Source organism: Gambusia affinis, linkage group LG13 (genome assembly GCF_019740435.1).
Source record: "Gambusia affinis linkage group LG13, SWU_Gaff_1.0, whole genome shotgun sequence".
NCBI lineage: Eukaryota > Metazoa > Chordata > Actinopteri > Cyprinodontiformes > Poeciliidae > Gambusia > Gambusia affinis.
Window position 1 is genome coordinate 5629785 of NC_057880.1, and position 11501 is coordinate 5641285.

An 11501-nucleotide genomic window follows, 5' to 3' on the forward strand; every position below is an offset into this window, starting at 1 on the left:
TCAGATCAGTTCCACATGATCCAAAAAGTTGATCCTTTGCAACTGCATCACTCAATCATTCCAGACGCCATGACTGACGTTGGAAGTGAGGAACGGGAGTATTGAACAGAGCGACGAATAGTTTTTAAAAGTTGTTTGGAGTCAGTGTGTTTTTTTATTGTTTAAAAAAATTAATAGCTACGATAGCTATGATAGCTGTCTGGATAAGGTTTCCAGCAAAAAGGCGTTTAGCGATTTATGATAAATTAAATGCGCTGATACTTCCCTAACATAGCACCGAGTGGAGAGAGCCGCTCAAAGATGGCGGCTCTCTGTGACGTCAGCGACAACAGGTAACGGGCTAGGCTTGGCTGGGGTTGCTAGGTAACGCAAAAGTAGCAATTCCAGTGGCAGATCATTTCACTTATGATAACAGATTTTCCCATGTTTTAAGTAGAATAATCTGCCAGTGGAGATAGTACTTTTTTATGTTTAGGAATTACTGACTTAAAATCCACTCCTATCTCTTGCTGGAAAGTTACTTTTGTCTTATGTCAAATTTACCAAGATATTTTCACTAGAAACTAAGCAAAAATACTTTGATTTTGTATTTCTTTAGTGTGTCTCACTGGATTATAATTATTTGGTGGCCCTGTTTTATCCTTTAAAGAATTTTCTGGAAATGTTCCCACATAATGTTCGTCTCAGGTCATGAAAATCTGTCTGACGTTAATAATATAATATCATTGTTTCTGGAGAATTTGTTTTTATAATTTCCAATTCATGTTTTTGTTTGTGCTCCCCCAAAATAAATTTGCTTGAAGCGTAACGTGAAAACTTATTTAAAAGGTTTTCTATTTACACTTTAAAGAAGAAAACAATTAGTAGCCATTGAGCCACAATTCCCGTCCCACTGCTAAAAAATTTCCTCCTCAAAAACTAAAAATAATCTCACTAACTTCATACATAGCATATACATATATATATATATATATATATATATATATATATATATATATATATATACTATGTATGAGTTTAGTGAGATTTTTTTTTGAGGGAGGAAATTAGAAATGTTTTAGCAGTGGGACGGGAATTGTGGCACAATGGCTGCTAATTGTATATATATATATATACATAAGTGTGTATATATATATATATATATATATATATATATATATATGTATATATACACACACACATCCATCCATCCATTTTCTATACCTTTGTCCCTAATGGGGTCAGGAGGGTTGCTGGTGCCTATCTGCAGCTAATGTTCCGGGCGAGAGGCGGGGTCACCCTGGACAGGTCGCCAGTCTGTCGCAGGGCAACACAGAGACATACAGGACACACAACCATTCCCACACACACTCACACCTAGGGAGATTTTAGAGAGACCAATTAACCTGACAGTCATGTTTTTGTACTGTGGGAGGAAGCCGAAGAACCCGGAGAGAACCCACCATGCACAGGGAGAACATGCAAACTCCATGCAGAAAGACCCCGGGCCGGGAATCGAACCCAGGACCTTCTTGCTGCAAGGCAACAGATCTACCAACTGCGCCTTAGACATATGCATGTTTAATGTCAACAATACTGAAAAATTCAAATAAAAACTGAAAGGTGAAATTTCAGGTAAAAAATAAATTAACACACCTTGACATATATACCTGGTTCTAAAGTTAAATAAAAATGTGTAATGAAGAGATCTTCATTACTGGGACTATTTTACATATATAGCACTGTATGGCACTTAAAAAGGTATTTTTGCACTGTATTAACAAACACTTTATTTAGCATTTGCACTTTAAGCAGGGATTTGCACAACAATAAATTTGCACACAAGAAGTTTTAATTATATTTATTGAGCATTTTAGCAATTAGTATGTAGCCTTTGTTCTGGGCTCTGCACAGCTGCTCCTCATTGATGAGTGAGGTTGGTTGCTGTTGCCTGTGGAGGAGCATAATTGTTACTTAGAGCAGTGTTTCCCAACCCTGGTACTCAAGGCACACTGCCCTGCATGTTTTAGGTATTTCCTTGCTTCAGTCCAGCTGATTTCAATTGATGACTGATTAACAGGCGTCTGTTGAACTGCAATCAGTTGAATCAGGTACATTAAAGTAGGGAAACTTCTAAAACATGTAGGACAGTGTGCCTTGAGGAACAGGGTTGGGAAACACTGACTTAGAGCAATGAGCTACTGGTGAGAAAACTAAGCAAATGTGTGCACAATCTGTTGAGTGTGGAGTGCTGTGGTAAAGTGACTCACCTGTCTTTTCTGTGTCCTCTCCAGGGTGTTTGGACAAATTCTACCCCGGGGGTCCAGACGCCATATATAGCTCTGGGAGAGGCCATTGGAAGGAGTAGGGGGGGAATTGTTTTTGGGTTTTGTGGTGTTTATTTAAGGTGTAATGATAAAATGGAAAATATTTATAAAAAGTAAATAGAAGTATTGTATTTAATAAAATGTATTTTATGTAAATAGGTGGAGATTGATGAAGTGATTCCCCTGTGAATTTAACATGGTTTGGTCCGTCACAGCTGGGACTATTTAAGACTGCAGTTTCAGCTGGGAAGGAGCGTTGATGCTGAGTGAAAAATAAACTGCTGCTGTTCTCCACCTGACTCTGGCTCAAGACTCATGCTCACTGAACAAAAATCCAACCGTTAAAGGTCGTCTTGTCACAAAATGTATCATTTATTTCAAATTCTTGAGCTGCTTCAGATAAAAAAAGAGATTATTTTTAAAAGATAAGAAAATAAAATAGATTGTCTTATTTTGAGTAGATGGTTCCTATTCCAACTCTAGCTGTCAAATATTTCCCTAAACCTAATCATTTATCAAATCTTCAAAACTGATCTGCTAAAAACATTCAGTCACAGAAATAAACCTCTTTTATTGCTTTTTTTTAAATATTTATTTACATAACTCATACTTCCAGAGACCAACACTGTTCATCCCAAAATATGATGTACGTGTCGGCTTTCCATCCCAAACGCCAGTCTGTGAACTCAACTCATCGCAGTTACAGAAAGGGAGGAGCGGAAGGCATGTAGCAGCCAATCAGATTTCAGAATCTCTCCGCAGTCCTGCTGGCCACCGCTCTGATGTTACCGTAAACCTTTGAAGGTGGACTTCCTGTTGAGAGGTGTGGGGGAGGTTTTAAAGGTCATTTCCAGCATTTAGAGTTTTGATCTAAATGTTAAATGATGGGCTGCTTACCTAAAATCAGGTTACATATTGCTGTTCGGGCCATCTTGATATTCTGAAAAGAACCTAAAATGTGGATTTTCCTGTTGAGACACATTTAGAGAAAAACTCTAAATACACACATATTGGGGGGGAGAAAAATAAAACATCACAAAGGTTTAACTATGATGGGCGAATCACATACGTCTCTGCAAGAACGATGCGAGTCTTTGTCACATTCTCGATGGTGAATTTCGTTTTTCCTCCCTTCCCTGCTATTCTTCCGATGGCCCTGGATAAGTGGTCGCCTTTCAAAGGTTTTACTGCGAAAAGAAAAAGAAAAACAACAAAAAGATTCATTTGTTGTAAGGAAAAAGGAGGACAGACAAGTGCAGAGTAGGACAGCAGACAGAAGGACTCGGGTTTGGCAATCTCACCGTCTGTGACATCAAAGCTTTCGAGGAAAAGCTCGTCTAATCTGATGAGCGCCATGGCATCCTGGGAAGAGGAAGGGCAACTGTTACGTCACTGGCAGAAATCCAACGAGTTCAATGTCAACGACTCCATGGATCCCTACAAACTTGAAATCACAACCTTCGAAGGTTTCCACGTCCAAAAAGGGACGATCATCGGCTAAACTCCAGCCAATCAATACTGAGGTTGTTCATCACGTAGCATTTCTTGCACTGACTGCTGACTTTAAATAAAAGTACCTGTGCACTCACCTCAACCTGGAAGCCTAGGATGAACGCTTTGACGAAATCTGCCGCTTTCGTGAGGGCGCTGATTTCCTGCGTCTCCTTGCACGTCTGAAAAATAAAACGCACAAAACAGACATGGCTGTAAGCGCTACGATTAAAACCCCATAAGAACATTAACATTACTTCAAATCAGTGCTACCAAACATGTCTGAACTTACTTTGATTTCTACGTTCCTGGTCTTGAGGTTAAATCGCACTTGAAGCTGCAGGTTCTCTACGATAGGAGTGAAAATCTTTAGCCAGTTCTCCTTCAGCGGGGTGTATCTGTGAGGTGGAACGGGGATCTTACGCATCTCATCTGGTCCCTGAATCACACACGGTACAGATAACAATATATACAAATTAGGTCACCTTAAAAATGTAAGTACAAATCTGTGCTAAATGCATCACTCGTTAACTCGCAAACATAATCGTTCTTATCTCGGGACACAAACAGATTTATGGATTTTTAATTGCTATTCTTAAGGTAAACATTTGCCATAGGTAGTTTTATTTGCATACATTGTCAAAGTAGTTGAACTTAAGACACAAAATGGCTAAATTATGTTTGATTACCTGGCTGAAAGAGAATAATATGTTGGAGAAAAAAAATAGATAAATGATCAAAAATATTAAAGAGATAATAATAAATCACAAAAAAGCTGCTGACTTTTGTCAGCAACGCCAACATGGAAGATACCATAAAATAACTCAGTAGTGTCATGATAACAGCTACATTTATCAGAATGGTAAATAAAATCCTGCAATAACTAGCATAACTATATTATGTCTATATAGCTATATATGGTAAAACTATTACCATACGCATTTAGATACAGTTTATTTGTTTGGTTTATTTGTCAGACGGCTCGTTTTGCTGTTTACGCATCATTTTGAATGGCTTGTTTAAAAATGTAATTGTTTTAATGTGTCGGTTCTGTTAGAGACGTCATCACCCGAAGGAAGTCATTAGCGACAGATGAATTGTTAGTAGTTTCTCCTAATAGGTCTGAAGAACGATGTGCGCATGCGCAAGTTTTAAAGGGGAAGCACACAAACCAACTTCTTAAAGTACTGAAAACACAACAGGGCCTAAAAATAAGTTTTTTTTTTACATACATGTGATGAACGCAAGTAGAGGTAATTACCCGTAATTTGTCTCCGGAAATCGGTGGAAACTGCGGCCTTTTAATGGCCACGCTCTCCTCTGTGTCCATGTCCACTCCGTCTTGCTCACGTTTACGTTTCTGGTTCTTCTTCTTAGACTTCACCTTCGTAAACGCCTCTGCTCCATCTTTACTCTCCCCGGTCACTTCAACGTCTACAGTAGGAGCTTTTTCGGTGTCCATTTCCACAGAACGTGTTTTGAAATCCTGTTTTGCTCAGAAAACAGAGGCAGGCTGTGGCTACAGAAGCATGAGGTGCGATGGAAAGGACCCAAACAGCCGCGTCATCAACGCCTATAGCGTTAAGAAATACTTGAACACGTTTATGATTTAAAATAAAACTCAAAATGTGTCACTATAATTCAGTCTCATTTAACAATATCTATTAGCCGAATTATGTATACCCGTAAGCAGACGATATTTACTTAACATATAAATATACAGTCAGGCATATCTGCAGACAGCAACGAGCTCTGTGGGAGGATCCTCGCTTTATTTTGTTTTGGAGTGGAGATTTCCGTTTTTCAATAGATTTTCGACCCTGTTATAAAGTATTTCAAAAGATGTCCTCACCCCTATCAAAGCCTCAGATTATTGCACATATTCAGAAGAGTCTGAACTACACGGTGTTCGACAGCAAATGGATTCCGTCTAGCGCCAAGTTTGTCTGCTTGGGGAACTTTGCCAGAGGAACAGGGGTTCTCCAAATTTATGAAGTTCAACACGGCGAGGCTCAGCTCATAAAAGAGGTTGTATCATCACTTATATTGGGCCTTTTTGGTTTTTAAAAATCATCGTGTGAACGGGCTATCCAAGAGATTCCAAGCGAGGGTTCTAGAACACTCTTGCTCGCTTGTAACCATGGTTACAGTCAGCCAGGCAGTTTGTAGACAGGTGGACAGTTCACTGCAGAAACCAGGTGACACAGTGTGTCTGCTATGTAATGCAAAAAGGAGATAATAATAACCTAGTTACGTAATTAATTATTTTTGGTTGTTAAAATGCACAAAATCTATGAGGTAAATTTATAGTGTGTTGCTGAACTATTCCTATGCCTTGAATTTCTACTCACATTTTGGCAGGGTTTGCAAACTTCGTTGTGTTTTATTGGGATTTTTAGTGGTAGATCACTGCACAGTTAGAAATTAAACTTATTGAACTAAACTTCTGGTCTGGTACTATATTTGTTGATTAGAAAGTGAACACCGCCTCCAGTATTGTACCTGCCCTAGAAAATATTCCCGATGCATGATGCTTCCACCACCATGCATTAGCGTGGGGATGGTGTTCACCGCGCATTGCGTTTTTAATTTGGGTCAAGAAGTTACAGTTTGGTCTTGTCATGGCCAGATCACCAGCTGTCTTCCACATATTTTCTATGCCCGTCATGGCCTTGAATATTAATAACAATTAAAAAAGAGAGAAAAAAAAAGCTTGAGGTGAATGAATATGTTTCCAAGGCGCTGTACGTTTGATTTGAATCTATTTGTCCCTTTGTTGGAGCTGAAGCATCTCTTTACGCCCCCATTGTTTCAGGTGGAGAAAGCTAAACCCATAAAGTGTGGGACGTTTGGGGCCTCCTCTCTTCAACAAAGACACATAGCAACCGGAGATTTTGATGGAAATCTCCACATATGGTACTTCAGCTGTCTATTTACACTAAACTGTGGGTTTACTTACAATTGTAACCATTAAATAAAATGCTAAAGTCAAGTTTTTCTTTTTTTTCTCTTTTAAAGCTCAGTGGTTATTCCCCTTTAATTTGAAGATTTTCCAACTCTAAAGAGTTTCTTTTGTTGTTAATGGGAAAGATGAGCAGCAGAAGTAAAAGTGTCAGCGTACGCAGTCCACTTTGTCTCTCTCCTCCACAGGAATCTGGAAGCGCCTGATGTGCCGGTGTACACCACAAAGGCCCACAAAGAGATCGTGAACAGCATCGACGGGGTCGGCGGCCTCGGAATTGGCGACGGTGCTCCTGAGATCGTCACAGGAAGTAGAGATGGTGAGAACAGAAAAGCTTGATACTGTTCTTATTATACAAAATGTTTTAATCCCACAGAAATGGAGAGAATTGCAAAACGAGAAACCTTTTTTTCTTTTTTTTTTGTGGCTGGGTTTTGCAGGGACAGTAAAGGTGTGGGATCCCAGGCAGAAGGATTTACCTGTGGCCAACATGGAGCCTGTGGAAGGAGAGACCAAGAGGGACTGCTGGACTGTTGCCTTTGGTAACTAAAACGTCACATGGAGTCAAAATACAGATATCATTTGTAAGATTTCCGTTTGTCTTTCCTGGACTTTTTCTGAAAAGAAAATCGTCAAAACAGTACTTTGAAAAGGTATTCATCTTGTCACGTTATAGCCATACACTCCAATATATTTTATAGGGAATGTTCATGGGAACCAAAGTAGACTAGTGCATTGTTGTGAAGTGGAAGGAAAAATTTAAATAATGTCTTGCTTGTTTCTTAAAAAGAGCAATCAGAAAGCTGTGGAAAGTGTCCATATTTACTCTGACCCACTAAAGAAAAACATAGTCCAAGCAAGTGCAATCAGAAATCACCTACACTTTTCAGATTTATAACAAAATGCTCCATCTCATACAAATGTTTCTTGTTGTAATTTCACAAAACCGTTCAAGACGTTATGAGTGCTTTTGAAACCCATTGCTTAATTTACTAGTTTTTATAAAAAAACAGTTAAATATACCTAATAGTTTGTGTTTAGCGCAAAAAAGTGGAAAAGTCCAATTTTACCACCATTTTCTGTTTTTTTTTTTTTTTTGGGCATAAAACGTCTCTTGAAGTTAAGCGGCGGATAAACTGGTAGGAGAATATTAATAATGTATGAAACCATGTCGGATTTTTATCTTAATTTTCAACAATCTTCTGGAAATTTTAGGTGTATCTAGTGTAGGGGTGGACGATACGGACTCAAAGTTTGATCACGATATTTTGTGGTAGTATTGTAATAATAAAAGCTAGTTATTACATCTTTTTTTTTTTTTAGGTTACCGTATAGCTGGAACTGTGTGTTGCAAGACATTTATCTTATAATAAGCAATACGATAAGTGCCCACGCCTAATCTGGTCTAACTTTTTTCAGGTCACGCCTTCAACGATCAGGACCGATGTGTGTGTGCCGGCTACGACAACGGCGATATTAAACTCTTCGACTTGCGGAGCATGTCACTACGATGGGAAACCAACATCAAAAACGGGGTGAGGTGAAAAACGTGTCCAAATCCCTTGTGAGAAATTATGGTGGCTAGATTTAAAAAAAAAATAAAAATTTAAGCCCTAACTTAAAAAAAAGCTAGGACGACAGGCTGAACAGGCCATTATTCACTCCCCCTCGAATCCAGATGCGCCAGAGATTGCTGTCTCAGTGTGGAGCCCGCTATATCTTTCTGTTTCCTCTCCCACTTTGAACAGGTATGCTGTGTGGAGTTTGACAGGAAGGACATCAACATGAACAAAGTGGTGGCCACCTCGCTGGAAGGAAAATTCCACGTCTTCGACACGAGGACTCAGCACCCCACCAAGGGCTTCGCCTCCGTTTCCGAAAAGGTGATTATGGAGGACGGAGCGGGAAACTTCTGGGAAGGGGGGGGGGGCGTTTTTTAAAAGAAAAAAAAAAATTCAAAAGATTATTGTTCTTCTTATTATCATCCCTTCAGTTGGAAATGAGAACCAGGGTGGCGTGTCGAGTGGAGTGTTTTCACGGCTGGATGCGTTATTGATTTGGGTGGGGTCGTGTTTGTCTAACTTCCTCTGCGGCTTTTTGTCGCGGGCCCTCTTCACGCAGGGCTGGTGAAGAGCAGCGGCCTTTTGGTGGGGAAATGTGGGTGGGAAAATAAAGTCGGCGTACAGATCATCTTAATGGAGCTGGAAGCATCGGCAGCCTGAGCTCTGGGAATGTTTCCCAAAGGTGTAGCAGAATGAGGGTCCAACTGTTTGGACAAATTGGTCCTGTCACGATTGCAAATTCTGCTGGACGGTAAAATGTCCCAGTAAATGTAGCTAATAAACAGTAATATTGTTGTTTTACGACTATTTTCAAGTAATATACTGAAAATTAAATAACAATGCAAGTTCACCCTCTCAAGACCAATAAATTTCAATTTTGTGAAACATATTCCAGTATTCCATTATGTACTGGGATATATTTTAAATACCCAAAATAAACCACAGCCAACAAAAACAGTGAATACAGAGGAAATAAATTCAAAAATACACACAACTGAAACCATAAGCCAAATGGATTACGATGTCTCCATCAACAAAACTGTTCTTCAAAACATATTATTAGCCAGAGACATATTATTTAAATTTTTCATGCAATTAATTAATGAATTGCTTACTGCGACAGGCGTAGATAGAAGAAAACATCTGCAAACCAAAAAAATAGTCAGAAATTAGAAAATTAGATCTTTTATTTTTTTTTTTAAGTCCAAAGATATTTAAAAATCAACTCATCTTACGGGTGATGTTAGTTTGAACTGTTTCATCCAATGTGATAAAATACCATCATGACCTTGATCGCCGTGTTTGAGCCAGAAATTTTCAACAATTTTTTTAAAGCTTTTTTTTTTTTTCCCTTTAGGCTCACAAAGCAACCATCTGGCAGGTGAGGCATTTGCCCCAGAATAGAGACATCTTTATGACTGCAGGGGGAGCAGGAAACCTACATCTGTGGAAGTAGTGAGTAATCAGACATGAATCACTTTGAGCTGCAGAACCTGGTTTCTTTTTGTCGTTGTTTTTTCACTTCTGCTGTTCTGAAATATTTCACAGGTCTGAGCAGAAGTAGTCACACCCTGTTAACTTTTTCACACCAGAGCAACAAACTTCAATGCACTCATTAACACCGAATGTTGCAAACTGGAGTAAAAACGATACATATTTTCACATTTTTTATTCAAAATTTGAATTTGAAAAGTGCAGCATACATAGATCTTCCACTTAGGGTAAGGCTTTTTGAGGATAAATTGTTTTTCAAAATTTGGATTTCTTTTTTTTTTTTTTTTTTTGCCCACCAATGCGCTCCTTTCGTTCCCATAGCGATGCTGTCATCAAGCCTACAGCCACCATCTTGTTTGACAAGTGTCTTTTACAGCTTCTGAACTTTGAATTCAGGTCAACTCTGCGACAGAGTTATCAGAGTCAGGCTACTTTTTTATTTTTATTAATTTTTTTATTATGAGAATAAAGTGATACATTTCTGAGAACTCCCAACACAAAACAACTTAAAACTTCCAAAGTTTTGGTATCGGTTTTACAAATAGGACTTTTTTATCTTTTATTATCAGTAGCAGGAGTTTTAAATTATTGTTTATTTCGGGGGAAAAAAAACCAACCAAAAAACAAAAAAAAAAACATAAACTGAGCTGCTCGCATTAGAACTCCAGAAGCTTTTCTCTCATTAAAACATCTTCTTCTGGTAAAAGCGTCTCTTTACTCTGTTAACATTTTGACTATATTCTTGTAATTAAACAAAAAATTCTTGCAGCCTTGGTGGCCCTGGCACTGGAGGATTGAAATAAAAGACACTTTTTGAAAACATGCTCATTTAGAGTTTCTTCTTTAGAGACGAAAACTGATTGAAATTGGATCGGGTCTGAAAAAAAAATAAAAAATCAAGAGATTTTATGACTAAGCAATATCGCCCAGGTCTGAGTCCACCCAGTGTAGTCTAGAGACTCCAGTATGAAACCCAATGCGGTCTTCCTTCAGAACTCTGTTAATGAAGAGTCCACCTGTCTATGTAATGTCGGTGTAAACCCAAAATGTTATTTACAAAGTCTATAGATATTTATGATCCAACACATAAAATTTCAACATAATACGATGTTCTCTGTTTCCACGCTTTCCCCCCAAATCCTACCTCCAGTGAGTACCCCGCGCAGAGAAGCAAGAAGGACTCTGACGGAGCGGATGTGGGCGTCGCCGGGTCGGTCAGCCTCTTGCAGAACGCCACCCTGTCCACTCAGCCAATCGCCAGCCTGGACTGGAGCCCCGACAAGCAGGGCCTTTGCGTGTGTTCGGGCTTCGACCAGACCGTCCGCGTGCTCATCGTCACCAAACTCAACGTGGCGTAACAGAAGCTGCCGGGAAAGACCGAGAAGGAGCGTTTCCATCCGCCGGTTTTGGGGATGGGATACATTTAGATGTGCAGACATACATCTGGATTCAAATACAGGGGGAGGAAATTACTTATACACCTGCATGTCAAGGTGAAGATTTATTCTCGCTAAAATTCCTGTCTGTCATCTGGCGATCCATGTACATTTTGTATTTTGTTAGTTCTGTGTTCTAACATGACTGTTCTTTTTTTTTTTTTTTTTACTGTTTCTAGATTAAAAGTCTTCTTTAAAAAAAAGAGAGATTTTACCTATGTCCTCTGTGCAACGTGGCAAAAATATGACA

General features: G+C 39.0%; 2 protein-coding genes across 2 annotated transcripts; one reads left to right on the forward strand and one right to left on the reverse strand.

The window, feature by feature from the left end:
- Window positions 1-2852: 2852 nt before the first annotated feature.
- On the reverse strand, window positions 2853-5366 carry pno1 (partner of NOB1 homolog). The gene is made up of 7 exons (XM_044136327.1): window positions 5059-5366; window positions 4090-4236; window positions 3896-3979; window positions 3608-3668; window positions 3376-3493; window positions 3204-3274; window positions 2853-3119 (listed from the first exon to the last, which is right to left on the reverse strand). The coding sequence occupies exons 1-7, from the start codon at window positions 5257-5259 to the stop codon at window positions 3052-3054; spliced, it is 750 nt and encodes a 249-aa protein (XP_043992262.1). The 5' UTR covers window positions 5260-5366; the 3' UTR covers window positions 2853-3051.
- A 117-nt stretch (window positions 5367-5483) lies between these two features.
- dnaaf10 (dynein axonemal assembly factor 10) lies at window positions 5484-11455 on the forward strand. Its single transcript, XM_044136326.1, has 8 exons — window positions 5484-5825; window positions 6613-6713; window positions 6948-7078; window positions 7200-7301; window positions 8179-8294; window positions 8508-8642; window positions 9679-9776; window positions 10966-11455. Exons 1-8 carry the CDS (start codon window positions 5640-5642, stop codon window positions 11171-11173), a joined length of 1077 nt encoding a protein of 358 aa, XP_043992261.1. The 5' UTR covers window positions 5484-5639; the 3' UTR covers window positions 11174-11455.
- The last annotated feature ends 46 nt before the right edge of the window (window positions 11456-11501 follow it).